This window comes from Symphalangus syndactylus, chromosome 21, assembly GCF_028878055.3.
Source record: "Symphalangus syndactylus isolate Jambi chromosome 21, NHGRI_mSymSyn1-v2.1_pri, whole genome shotgun sequence".
Classification (NCBI taxonomy): domain Eukaryota; kingdom Metazoa; phylum Chordata; class Mammalia; order Primates; family Hylobatidae; genus Symphalangus; species Symphalangus syndactylus.
Genome location: NC_072443.2, coordinates 78,966,299 through 78,981,385, shown reverse-complemented (window position 1 = coordinate 78,981,385; position 15,087 = coordinate 78,966,299). Strand labels below are relative to the sequence as shown.

General features: G+C 39.5%; 1 protein-coding gene across 1 annotated transcript in view; it reads left to right on the top strand.

Moving 5' to 3' along the window:
- The window catches only part of LOC129471017 (uncharacterized), a 344,636-nt gene that overhangs the window by 182,202 nt on the left and 147,347 nt on the right, over nt 1-15,087 (top strand). Inside the window, exon 4 of the mRNA XM_055259174.2 lies at nt 5,939-6,029. Within this exon, the coding sequence (XP_055115149.2) occupies nt 5,939-6,029 (91 nt within the window). The remainder of the gene's footprint in view (nt 1-5,938; nt 6,030-15,087) is intronic.

The window sequence follows — 15,087 nt, the reverse complement described above, 5'->3', positions numbered from 1 at the left end:
TGGAGTTGGAATCAAGGAGGGACATTTTTAATAATTTAGACCAGGGTTCTCAAACTCAGCATTATTGACATTTGGGATCAGACGATTCTTTGTTATGGGGGCTGTCCTGTGATTATAGGATGTTTAACAGCATTCTTAGCATCTGTCTGCCAGAAGCCACTAACACACCCCTAGTTGAAACAACCAAAACTGTCTCTAGACCTTGCCAGATGTCCCTTGGGAAGGTGAAATAGTCTGAGTTGAGATTCACTAATTTGGAGAAGTTTGGGTGTTTAAAATGTAAGGGGATAACTTTTATTAAAAGTGGGGGTTCTTATTTTTTCTGATTATAAATGTAATAAATACTTATATTTTTAAAATATGGAAACACATTACTGAAATAATACCAAAATGCCAAGGTATTACTTTGCAATTTGGTGTTATTGAAAATGACTAAAAGGTCAGTCTCCACATGTTGTCACACTCAACAAAAGCACAAGTCTGACATCCAAAAATCAATGAAAATAAATTTAACTTTCCACCAAAATCTCCCTAAGAGATATGGAAACAGGAAATGTTGTTCAGGACCACCAAAATGCCCTAAATTCCCTATTCACCATCTATTAATTGCTTTCATCACAGCAGACACCAGTTACTTTTTCACAATTTCTCTTCTCCCTCCAACTTGACCCCACATTCCGACCCCTGCTAGCTAAACTGTCTCCTCTCCCTGCCTATGCTTTGGCACCTATCAACTCATTTCTTCTTCACGTGGTTCTCTGGCCTTTCCAGCTAGATCCTTGTAACCTCTTCTATGTGGCTGACTTACCCGTTACCTAGATCCACACAAGAAAAGACCTGGAATCTCCCTTGGAATGTTCTGAGATGAGGCAAGTTGTCAACCTTTATATAAGACTATTTTTTATCACAGTCATACTATAAAGAAGAAAATAAGAATCAGCGGCAATTCTACTAACAAACCACACAGTTAACAATTTAGTAGATACCTAGGTAGGTGGTTTTAGCACATGGAGCTGTAAGAAGGGAATCAAGGTGAAAGTAGGTAGTTTGCATTCCCCAGGAATGAAGGAAAAATAAGATAATTTGACCTTTGCTTCAAAATCCTTTTTTTTTTTTTGAGACAGGGTCTCACTGTGTTGCCCAGGCCGGAGTACATATACATGGCTCTCTGCAGCCTCGACTTCTTGATCTCAAGCAAGCCTCTCCACTTGACCTCCAGAGTAGCTGGGACTACAGGCACACACCATCACACCTGGCTAATTTTGTAACTTGTAGAGTCAAGGTCTTGCCATGTTGGCCAGGCTGGTCTCAAACTCCTGGGCTCAAGTGATCCTCCTGCTTTGGCCTCACAAAGTGCTGGAATTACAGGCATGAGCCACTGCGCCTGGCCAACATCCTTTTTTCTATTGAATTATAAGGCTGACTTTAGGATATTTAAGTTTAATGGAATCATCATCATCATTTAAGTATTTACTACGTACCACATTTAAGCATTTTACAAGAATGTCATAGGTAACTTTCAATACAACTACCAAGACAGGTGCCATTAATAGTTGCAATTGACAGATGAGGAGCTTGAGTCTCTCAAGAGTTATGTAAGCTGCCCAAGACCACATAGCTACTAATTTTTACTTGTAAGTGCAAGAAAAATTTCCATACGCAAGAACGTCTGGCCTTACCACTTCCTTTCCCATGTGTCTGTCTTTGAACACCTGGTGTGGCCAGGTGAGGAGCATCAAGTTGCCATTTCCACTCATCTTTCATCAAACATACACTGAGAGGTGAATAAGGGCTGGTTCAATGGGCCACAGGAGATAGTTGGCCCATAGTTTCTATGGTAAGAACCTCTCTAAGTATTCATCCCCATGTGTGTCAGCCATGCCTGGGAAGTATCTGCAGGCCATGTTTCTCACAGTGTGCTCCACCATCCTGCAGCATCGACATCACCTGAGAACTTGGGAGAAGTGCAGAATCTCAGGCCATACCCCAGACCAACCGAATAGTTCCTGAGATGATTTGAATATAATAGTTCCAATATCTGAAAAGCTGGTCCGAATACAAGGATTCCACATTCCAATAATTCTCAAACTTGAGCATGTATCAAAATCACTTGAAAGACTTCTGAAAACAGATCACCGAGTCTCCCTTTCCCTGTAGGGTTTTGGATTCTGTGTCTGGAGTGGTGCCCAATTGTTTGCATTTCTAACAAGTTCCCAGGTGGCACGGGGACCACAGTTTGTGAACCATTGTTATAGTCAAATAAATGAAGAAACTCCTAAAAGTTAAACAAAATTAAGCTAGGTGATTTTCTATCAGGTCTTCTCAGAACTTAAATATGCAAATACCCTGTTTCTGAAATCTTTGGCCCATTGAAACAATTTTTTTACCAAAATATCACTATAGATTAGTCTTCCGCAAAATGAACCTAGGGGACCATTGGTCTGCAAACAATAGAGTCTGGCAATCTTGACTTAAAAAAAAAAAACGCTGAATGTAATAAAATGACCTTTTTGGTTGGGGGAGAGAGAGTCCTGGTTTTGGTGTCAGGTCAACACAGCTGTTGTGTCTTTTAGCAAATGAATAGCACATTTCTCCAAGGGATTTGTACAGATTGAAAATAAATTCTAAATTATTGAGATTCACATAACATAGACCCAGAATGAAAAAGGGACAAAAAATATATCTGCAATGACATTTGAATTGCTGTTTCATCCCCCCTATTGAAATACAAGCCAAGAATAAAACATTGATTAAATGGAGAGCATTGACATTTTACTCCTGTGGTGCTGGATGCCAGCCTAGACAAAGAGCCGGTTAAATTCAAAAGACAAAGAGTCCTTTTGTGAGGCAGTCAGTTCATCTGGGAGAAATATTAAGTGAAGTCTCTAAGGATAGAGTTCTCCAACATCTTTACCTACAACACTCATTGAGAGACAGTGGGTAAAATCACACTCAAAATATATGGGGAAGGAGGTTACAGGCATTTATTAAAGGATGGTTGGGATCCACATAAAACTCAACTTTTGTCTCCAGTGAGGCCAATTTATAATAGGAAGTGAAAATCAAAATGGCCAATGAGAGATGAGCAAGAAAATACATTCTTCCAAGTAAAGAAAACATAAAGTGTCTCTTTTATCACATTATGGGTAGGAGATACAGCAGTGGATAAGATGGATATTTTCTCTACCCTCAAAGATCATACACTGGAATAAGGGGTACAGGTTCAAAACTAATAAAAGAATAAATCAAGTAAATGTTATATTTGAAGATAAATAAGGAGAGGAGATGGAGAATAACAGGGTTTGGGTAGATGCTTTTTAGGAAGTGTGCTCAGGAAAAGCTGCTCTGATTTATTTGAGCTGAAAAATAAAGACAGAAACAGTGAGACATGTAATATTTGGGTAAAGAGAGTTCTAGAAATCCAAAATACTGTGTGAAAGGACTACAACCAGAAAGAAACGAGGATATTTACGGAACTGAAATGAGACTACATTTATTGAACATTTGCCTTGTACAAGTCATCATGCTGAGTCATTTGTGAGTGTGAGTGTGTGGTTGTGCGTGTGTCAGGATGGAGTGTAAGGGGTGTGATGCTGTTCAAGGACTAGTTAGACTTGGCCTTCTGCTTTGGGCCTTTTTTTTCTTCTGTGATTCATTCACTCAGCGCCCCCAGATGCTACATGATCGTTTCCACCATGTTAATACAGAACAAATAAGCCATTTGGCTGTGTTCAGTTCTACATGTAGAGTCACATATTGTGTTCTAACCATTGCTCTTGCTAAAGGTTTCTTTTCGATCTCCTGCCTGTGGTTAAGAGCTATTCCTTGACATTCAGGCTAAATTCAGTTTTGCACAAACAACTTTAACAAGTTGAAATTGCCCAACATCTTTAAATATTTAATGAGGCTTGTCACTCTCTTCATTGTGGTGCTACAATGAGAGATCAAAGAGGCTTTGGACCAAAATTGGGGCATGATGGCCCAAATCAATTCTCCTTATATATATTATTGTAAAAGAGTGTCAGATGAATGGATACTTTAGGTAGATTTTAAATATAAAGACATAATTTAAGTATTTATTATGGTACAGGTAAAGATTTTTTATTTTTTATTTTTTGAGACAGGGTCTCACTCTGTCACTGAGGCTAGAGTACAGTGGCACAATCACAGCTCACTGCAGCTTCAACCTCCCCAGACTTACGTGATCCTTCCACCTCAGCCTCCCGAGTAGCTGAGACTACAGGTGCATGCGACCACAGCCAGCTAATATTTTTTTGTATTTTTTGTAGAGACAGAGTTTTACTATATTGCCTAGGCTGGTCTCAAACTGCTGGGCTCATGCGATCCTCCCACCCTGGCCTCCCAAAATGCTGGGATTACAGGCATATGAGCCATTGCACCCAACCAGGTAAAGACTTCTTAAGCCGATACTTATGAAATGAGTATGGAGGGGCTACAAATATATGTAGAAATGATGTAGGCAAAGAATATTTTAGAAAGTGAGTATGCAGATTATTTTTACATTATTGTATTATTCTAACTAAAATGAAAATAAAACACATGCAAAGAGACCCCAAAAGCTTCGGGTTAATTATCAAATCCTTTTCCTCCGTCACACAGAGCAGGGCATTTCTTCCTGAAGGACAAAAAGGACCGGCAAATGAATTTAAGGAAAGCGAGACAGCTTGCTTTCTAAAGCTCACACTGGTAGAAAGAATGCATTTATCTTTTCCTCTATGATTTCTAATATTTTAAATCTGAGCATTTGCCTTCTAAGAAGTTCTAATCCCTGATACAGAAACTTTCGCACTGTCATAGCAGAGCAGAGGCCACGTGATGATTCATCACTCCAAAGTCCCTGATCCTATATTTGCTTTGTGCTTTTAAGTGTCATCAAGTTAATCAAGGCTGGCTGAAATTATCTGAAGACCAGGCAAAAATCTGCTTTTCTTTTCTGCAATATGGCCTGATTTTGTAATCATACCCACGTGAATCTGGCCTGTGCCGTTAGAAAAATTATCTCCTCATTAAAAACAAATCTTAATAGGCCTAATCTAGAGCCTGCTTTTGTCTGTAACTTGATCAAGAGAGTAATGAGTGTGAACCATGCTAAACAGAGGGAGACTAAAAGGAAGTCAGAAACATTCAACAGCGCAGATTACAGTCATATCAGCATGCTTTTGGTATGCAAATAAAGCACACTGGGCAAGAAAATGAGATATAAACGGCTTGCTTCTATTTCAGTTCTTGACACTCTTAGGGCATGTGGGAAAACCTAAGTCTCAATGAAAGGATTCAGTTTGAGAAACATATAATTGCTCTTTTTGGGGCCTCTCTTTAATTTCCTTAGTTGCAAAATGAGGATAATAATGTCTATAATTATCATAATAGGGTTGTTATAAGGATTAAGTTAGTAGATGTAAAGCATTTAGAATAGTGTCTGGGTTTCTAGCCCAGCACGTAGTTAATGATAGCACGTACCATAAGGTCTAGCTGTTATTATTGTTTTTGTTATGATTTTTGGCTCCCCTCCTCCTGCCACACCGCATTCTATGTGAGCAGGAACACCAGGAGTAGACTCACAGAATTTCAGAACTTTTGAGTATTGCTTCCAGAAATGTGTCCCATGAACATCCACTGTTATTTAAGATATTTGTTGTATGAAAAAGGATTTCTCTGATCAGTAACTTTTGGGAAATGCTAGGTTTAATAAAATCAAAACCGTTTTTACCATAGGGTCTTTTAGAGGGCAAGCGTTCAGGAAAAGAATTATTTTTTCTTTGTACATCACCAGGCTCTTGGCCAAGACCCCTATGACAAAAGACAGATTAACAAAAGAAAAGCAAATGTATTTAATGTCATGTATTTAACATAAACACATTTATATTTTTATTACTATAAATACAGATTTATTCAATATAAATTTTATGTGACACAGGTGCTTTCAGAAATGAAGATGCAAAGACGCCAGGGGAAAACCATGTATGTTTATGGACAGTCATGCCAAAGTATGATTGGAAGACAAAAAGGTATGGTCCGATGGTAATAAATGGGGTGGGGGGCTCTCAGCAAGGCCTGTTTGTTTGGATTTCTTTTTGGCATCCATATGACTTCCCTTTCCACTGGGTATAGGGCAGGACACTGTCACAGAGCCTTTAGTGGAGAACGGAGGAAGAGGGCCAGAGAGTAACCTCCCTTGGTTTTATGGCCTGCTTCACGGAATAAAAGCATCAGGAATTCAAGTTTATGGCCTGCTTGGAAGGGAGGGGAAGAACTTGTAGAGAAGGTCAGAGAGAACTTCCTGCTTCTGTGGCTTTTTTCCCGTTTTCTTCAGCTTAAACTTCTTGTGTGCTAAGGTACCATCTTTTGGGGTATTATGCTCTGAGCCCTGTCAAGATCCTTTAATATGCAGGCAATATGAATCTCACAGAGGGTGATATTCTATTCAGTCTTTCCTAAATTTATTTGACCACAGAGCACGTTTGTTCTAGAATGTCTTGTAACCCTTCAAGGAACATTAGTTCTTGAAGAAAATTATGGATGAGGACTCAATGATGCCCAAAGAGGAGAATGACTTCTAGGCTCTTAGCTAGTTGTGGGCAGAGTCCTGACTTAAGCTTGAGTCTCCTGCTTCCTATCCAGGATGCTTTGCACCAAGTACACAGCTTGCTCTGTCCTGGATTTCTGCAAGAAAGGATCTTGGGTGAAATGAGAAGTAAAGCCTGCAGGTTAAAAACATGGTCCCTGAAGACACATGGGACTTGGGTGTAAGTGCCCACTTCCCACTGTATGATCTCATGCAAGTTATTTCACATTCTGGGATCTCCTTTTCTCCCCTTTGTGAAAGAATATGATGATTACACTTGCCGTGTGAAGTTTTTGACAACTTATAAGAGAAAATACCTGTAAAGCACATACATTAATTATAAGCAATTTATTATTGTTCCTGGCACATAGCGACTGCTCAAAATACGTTGCCAATTATTGGTCAGTAGTGCTTTAAAAGTGAAGATCCCATGATAGGGACAGAGATCAGATGACAACTGCTTGTTTGCTGAGAACTTCCTTCGAAGGTTTGTCAGCGGAGGCTGCTCTAGAATGCTCTAAGAGAAAAGGAAGCTCTCTATATTATTGAACCAGCCCTCAAACAAATCACCCTTTTATGTTAGTGTCATTGAGAAAAAAAGACTGCTAATGATTACTGGTCAGGGTAGAAGATTTTGGCCCAGGCTTGAAGTCTTGAGGTCTTTGGATTCTACTCCAGAAATTTCCAAGACAGGAAGAATCAGAAGAACCTCTGAACCAATACTTCTCAATCAGGCTGGGAGTGCTATAGTGGGCCAGGGATCCAGGGCCAATCTGCCTACTTTCTGAAACCAGTCCAAGACCAGGTCAGCATAGACACTGAGAGTCAGCTTTTGGACACCTTTATAGTAATTTGCAGAGTAATTTTATGTCTGTTGGATCCAAATGATGATTTTTAAAATGGGGTTCTATTTGTATTACCTTTACATTATTTCGCTTTTCTAGTAATTTATTTTTCTTGTATTTTACAAAAGCATCAGTTCAGGTCAGAATTGAAAAACAAAATAAAACTTGTCCTGTATTTCAGAAAGTCTGAGAATTGATCTAGAAAAATGGTTCTCAAAACTGTGTCCTGGGCCAGCAATATGAGCATCACCCGGGAACTGGTTAGAAATGCAATTCTCACCCCTACCAAGATCTTCTGCATTAGAAATTCCGAGCTAGGTCCCAGCAGTCTGTATTTTAACACTTTTCAGGTGATTCTTATGCATACTAAAGTTTTAGTTGTACTGGGACCATCCCCAGGACAAGCGTACCTTCTTCCAAATTTATTAGAACAAGAACAGGTATTATATCCCAAGCTTTGTTGTGCAAAAATAATTTAACACCATTTCTCTAAAACCAAATTAAATTTGAAGTACCATCTATTCAGGTTGATAGTAATTTCAATCTCATTTATTAACAGAATTAGGTTCAATTACAAGTGATGAAGACCCAAAATAATAGTGGTCTAATCAATAAGCAGACTTTTGAAAAAAGAAAAAAAAAACACACGGCAAGTGTTCTCTTGAGGCAAATCCTGTTTTCTGCCATACAATTCAAACCCTACGAGGGAAAAGAACACAGAGGCCTGCCTACCTTCTTTAACAGTAGGAGAACCCAAGGAGGACCCAAAGCAAGTTTCCAAAGTACCATCCTGCTCCATCAACAATGATATTTCATCATTCCCTATGATAATCCTGAGGCCAAATCAATACCTAGAAGGTTTGAAGAGGTCCGCTCTGAATAGCTTGGAGTTTACACATTAGATAGGTTTATTTTCTCCTTCTCTCCTTTAACCATTGTCTACTGAAGTCTTTAAGACTTCCTTCATGGGTTTTGGAACACAAAAGATTTCCTTCTTATCTCCATTGGTCTGTCAAGGATTCTCTCTTCTGTAATAGATTTTTATTTTCTTGATACGTTTTCTTGTAACTGAAATCCTCAAGCTAAAAAAGGTGGATGGAAGCACATTTTGCAAATTCATTCGCATGTCTCTGGCATTGATTCAAATCTCTAATTGAAAAACTAGTTTCCAAGGGGCACTAATTACGTCTCGAGACTGATGCTTTGTGCAAAGTATAGTTTTTTTCTAGTCTGCCACATTATGTAGTTTCCTTTTTTCATCATCTCTAGTTTGTAGCTAAGGGATTTTATATTTCTATTGGTCTGGGCTATGGGCAACAATTTTTATGCAGTGATTTCTTTTATGTAAGCGAAAATGTTGGCACTTTAGAATAAATTTTGACACATTTCCAATATCTACTACTGTATCTAATGAATTATGTAGCATTTTTCTTAATATGCTTGACAGCCAATTATATATATGTTGTATATTCATTTGGTTGTCAAATCTTAAAAAGGAAATATTCAGAATACCAAATTAGATTTACTCCTGTTTATAGTCTCCAGTGTTGTATCTGTCCCATGATATGAATCTCCACCAAATTCCCGGAATACATAAACTTCTGAATTTAGATATACTTGAAGCTGATCTTTCTTCACCCTTATTTACTTGTTTAGGAAATACTTTTAGAAACAAAAACAGGAAAAGGTAGAACCTTATCAAATCAAATATTATGTCACATTAATTTTATAGTAATAATTTGTTATACAATATGGATATCAACCTCATTCTTTACTTCTCTTGCTTTCACATTCTAATATAGCTTTTCTATCACTTTTCTTGCTTAATTTTAAAGAAGAATAAAAGTACTTGCAATTCCATTTAAAAACATCCACTTTTGAATATTTTGGTTCATTTTGTCCTAACCTCAGAGAAACATATCTTTTTAGAAATACTGCCTTTTTAAATATATCCATATGTATTTTATTTATATCCATGTGAATTCTTTTTTCCCATTTATAAAGTAACACATACTTGTTATCACAAATACAAACCAAAGTGTATAAATAAAAAAGTTGGCTGTGTTCTGTTGCCACACCTTTGGATCTAATTGCCTAAAGATCAGGCAAATTGGCATGGCTTCTGTAACTAGAGGTTAGCTGTTAGTGAAACTTTTTTGCCAAATTACTTGCACAGTGTCACTCCACTGGACCTCTGGGTCAGTTTGATAGACCATTTTGTGAATTTCAAGACAACATCTAAAATATATGTTGTTCTGCAACATCTTCTCCCAGTAAGTAGTGCCAAAACTTGCTCCTCTGGCTTTGATAAAGTGAATTGCAACAGGGAAGCTGAGTTAATTGAGGGTGAGATTTAAAGTTTTATATTTTAATGTTTTTCTGTTTAACAAGATGCAGTGGACACTGTGATAGTAGTGAAATATAATTTCCTTCAGCAGTCTCTTTGAATGACTCAAACCCTGATGTATTTGCTCTTGCCTCCTGAGTGGAGAAAGAATGATGGATTCAGAATAGATAGGGGCCATGACTGCAGAAGATTTTTATTTCTGATTAGACCCTGACAGCCACCTAGCTTGTTTCAGAAATTGAAGGAAAAGAATTTTTTTTTTGTTTTAAAGATACAGTGAGAGGGAGGGTAAGAATAGCTATATTACTTATGTTTAGCCCCCAAAAGGCGAATATATCACACACTTGATTTCACCCCTCTTCTGCCCTTGAGAGACACTGCTAATCAATCAGGTCACATTTCCCACTGAGCTTAAACATAGCCTCAGGGTTTTTCTTGGTACAGCCCTCTGGGCAGCTGCTACCAATTTATCTGGGTTGGCTTATGAGTTTGATTTACAGAGTGCATTATTTATTCATTTATTCAACATTTATTGAACATCTAAACTGTGCCAGGCATGTTAAAGGCATTCGGGAGCAAGACATGAAACTTAAATTCCAATGAAAATCAAATCTTTTTATTGCATTTTTTGGTCCTGCACATTTGCTTGGCATGCAGTAGGTGCTCTATATCTACATATCTATCTATATATCTAGCTGTATATATCTCACATTGCATTGAATTGGTACGTGAAGAGCATTCTGGCATCAGCTGACCCAGCTGAGAGGTGAAGAGTGGCTATGGTTCTCCCTCAAATAATAAGAACATTTTCTCCACCTCAGTTCACTTTCTGCTCAGGGTCTATTAAAAACAAATTCATCATCAAGATCAGTTCTCAACTCAGTAGGTTTTGAGGGGCAGGGGGAGATAGCCACAAGAAGAATCAGACACAGAATCTCATCTCATTCCTTAAATGTGACCTCTGAATGTCTTTTAGATTTGCTGATGGGATTCTTGCTGGAACACAATATCAGACTTCATCCTCAAAGGAAATAAATTAAGCTGCCCCACACGAGGACAAATGGTTGACATTGTGCTCTTGCTAACATCTTGTGTGCAGCTGTGAACAGCTGTGTTAGTGCCAGTTAAGCTGTGATAGCATCATTGGGGAGAGAGATAAAGGGCAATTCATTCACAAAGCGCTATTCAAAGGGTCTCACAGGTGTGCTCTAAGGATTGGTTTTCTGCTGTCTCTCTTCTATCTAAAATGTATACTGACTTAAGGTGATTGGGTAATATAATTCCGACAAAATTACAGGTCATCTCCCTCCAGGAATGGTGTTTTAGGAATCTATGCTGTGAAATTCATAAACAAATAGGAAATAGAAAAAAGCATTTCCCACTTGAAAAGAGGATTAGCATCTGACTCTGAAGTGAGTCTGACCATTTATTCATTCCCTTATGAATAAGCCCCAGTTTTCCCCTCCTCTGGTAGAGAGAAGCACAAAACGTGCCAAGAGAGTGGCTCTTTTAGTAAACAGCCTTAACACCCTTATTTGCAATTTTACTCCTCTCCCACCCCACCCCCTCCGGAAAAAAAGAGGCGACCAGCTGTTTGTCCACCGACCACAAATGGTCAGCTCTTTTAGTGAACATGAACAGGGTCAGCGACTAACTACCAGTGAAGGGGACAAAATGAGATGAGAAAAGGGATGTCTTGTGAAAATAGATTGAAATGGCATTTGGATGTTTGTTTTAAACAAACTTCAGTTTGCCATATGAAGGGGAAATTGTGTGTATGGGATGCCCACTTGAAAATCCGAGCAAGATAAAGCAGTAACATTTAAATGGGATAGAAATTCTAAGTCAATGTTCCCAAATGCTGGCCCTAACCCTGGGCCACATCCCCGCTACTGCTGAGTGAACTTGTTAACGCTATGGGTTCCCTGGTATCACTTTGTGTAGGAACACTGCAAGCAGTGCCTGAGCTTTTCCAACCAATTCCCCAGATAAGGTTAGAGTTTACATCTAGATTCGGGAATTACTGGTAGATCCCAGGCTAAACAAACAAAAATACAGCAGACCAAATATCTAGAGGAGAAAACTGCAGACAGAACAAGAAAAATGAGATGGAAGGCCTGCCCCTCTGTCTAGGGCCAAACCAATAGATACAATTTTATAATCAATAAAGGGTAATTAATTGAAGACTTCTTATATATCCAACACTGATCCAAATGCTCTCTATTCCTTCAAGCTTTTAATCTTTGAAGCATAAGAAACTTTATGAGTGAAGCTTCCTTCACATGGGACACACACACAGTTTAAAGCAGATGGAAGATCACACAGCTGGTAGGTAGCAGAGCCAAGCTTCGAACCCAGGCAGTATGGATCCACAGCCTGTGCTCTCAACCTCTGCCTCTACCTCATTCTGTCTTTCCTGTGCAAATGGAAGGCCCTTGGAAAGTAATATTATTAACAAATCAGTGCCTTGCCTCAGGGAGCTCACAGAAATTCTTAGTATAATGGAGCCAGTGCAGCGTGCAATGTGCAAAGAGAAACTCACAAGTCACTGCAGCATCACAGAGGAGGCCTGACCCAGGCTGGGGAGTGGGCTCTCCGGAGGTGGTGATGCCACATCTGAGATCTTAAAGGATGAGTAAGAGTGAGTCAGAAAAAGATTGGCAGGTGGGAAGGGCGTTGTAGGAGGAGCAAAGATAAAATAGTTCCAGGCATCTCTAGGCTTCTCTCAGGAGAAGGGTGAATGGATACAAGGTGGTAAGAATAACAATCTACTCAATTACTGACAGTAATTATTAGTGATTACGGTATAATTGGGACTACTCAATAAATATCACAATTGTTTGTAATATTGAGTGAATAGTGATTGTAGTGTTCCACAGCCTATTGCTGAGTAATAAATTATTCCAAAACCTAGTGGCATAAAACAATTTTTCATTATACACTTGGAATTTATGGATAAGAAATTCTAACTACAAAAGTTGGGTGGATTGAGTCTGCTTCTCAGTGTCTGAGGCCTCAGCTGGTATTAACTTGACTAGCTGGGGCAATGAAGAATTGGCGTTGGAGTGCTTACTTCCAAGCAGCATGGCCTCTCATCCTGGTGGCAATGATTGGAAGACTGGACTAAGACGGAACTCTTGACCCGAGGCCCTCCATGTGCCTTCCTCAGCATGGTGGCACTGGGGAAGTGGAACTTCTTCCGAGGTAGATCAGTGCTTCTAGCAGGCAAAGTGGAGGCTGATGTCTTTCTGACCTAGCTTTGGAAGACAAAGTGTCATCTCCACCACAGGCTGTTGTTACAGCACTCATAAGAACTTCCAGATTCAAGGGGAGGAGACATAGCTCCAATTTTCAATGAGAAGAACACCAAAGAGTCTGGAGCCAAGTTTTAAAATTATCACATATGATTAGCGTGTATGGAGTGCTTCCTACGTGCTGGGCACTGTGCTAGATGCTTAACCAGAGATACTCACTGAAAGCTCATCGCAACAGTAGGAAATATGTGCTATGATCACCCTAGGTTACAGATGAGGGATCACAGGGATGGGGGTATATGTAACTTATCCAAGGTCCCCAGTAAGTGCCCAACTTTGGAATTCAACCCAGATCTGTAGGCTTAAAAGCTTAAGTGTAACCTGTATTACTGGGTATTCTTTGTAACTCAGCCCCAACTCCTGACCCAATGTGTATAGCAGGCTCATCGTGAGTGTTTGTGAAAAGAAAGAAATTCTCAGCAACTATCTATCTAAGGGGATCCAAATAGGGACTTTGGTGGGAGGCAATATAATGCTTGGCAACTCCCACATTCTCTTTTGCTCTTGGCAGACATGAAATCCTTAGGAACCAAGGGCTGTGCAGACTTTGGGCTTGATCTTTACACATCTAATTGCTCAAATAATTCTTTCTATGGTGGCCTCACCCCCAGAGACCTTGTGCCAGGATCCTGGAATTAGGGACAACTACAATTTGGTAAATACTTCTGAGTCCAAGTTCTCTGAGATTCAGGAAAAATGAACACAAGTTGGGAGCATTATTTTCCAGGAATATGGAAAGATATATTAATATTTTCACTGCTTCGTATGGCTTTTTCCAATCAGAAGAGTCATCGGTGGCATTTAAACCCAAATTAATTTTGTTTTCATTTATCCACTCATCCAACATTTATTTGTTCACTCATCTTAGTATGTTCCAGGCACTGTGCTGAATTATGAAGACACCATGGTGAATAAAACAGACACAGTCTCCTCCCTCACAGAGCTTATAATCCAGTAAGTGAGACAGAGAGAAACTAAGTGGATAACTCTACAAATATATAATTGCTAATTCTCGACAGTGCTATGAAGGAAACTAATAAGGAGATAAAATAACAAAAGGGCAGAGGGTGAGGTTGGAAGTCTCTAGAGGGGTGATAGTTAAGCTGAAACTCAAAGGAAGAGAAGAAAAGAAAGGCTGTGATTCTATTTATTTTTATTCTTATCTCTTCCTTGGTCCCAACATTTTTCTGAGTTCAAACCCTGTGTTCCAAAGGAAATTATGCTCAAAGAGCATTAGAACATTGATGCCAGAAGAATCTAACTGGTCCTTATTCCCATATCAAGTTTGTGTGCCAAGACAAATGTAAGTCTTGAGATGTAAGGATTGACCTTATTCCCCAGCAGCGGAGATCTGAGTCCAGCCCCAACTGCCAACCTCAAAGTGCTCAGTCGTTGTGATGCACACCAATATCCTTTCATCCTCGTGCAAACAGTGTTGATGGGCCATTCTGCCTGTCTTCCAGAGACACCTTCAAACTGCAGAAGTGGGCTAGGCCTTCAGGCTAGAAGCCACTGAAAGGTGGGCTTCCAGGCCTGGCACAGTGGCTCACGCCTGTAATCCCAAGACTTTGGGAGACTGAGGCAGTCAGATCACAAGGTCAGGAAATCGAGACCATCCTGGCCAACATAGTGAAACCCCGTCTCTACTAAAACACAAAAAATTAGCTGGGCGTGGTGGCACACAACTGTAGTCACAGTTACTCGGGAGGCTGAGGCAGGGGAATTGCTTGAACCTGGGAGGCAGAGGTTACAGTGAGCTGAGATTGCGCCACTGCACTCCAGCCTGGTGACAGAACGAGACTCCATCTCAAAAAAAAAAAAAAGGTGGTCTTCCAAAAAGTTCACACAAATGTTGCTTTTTAAAATCAAGCCATGTTTATATTTACCAAGGTATCGACATTTAAGTAAACCTGGCCTTGGTGGGATGGGGGGCAGGCTAATAATTACCCCTTTATTTATTTGTTAAAGTTTAGATACTCATTGATCTAGTGAAGA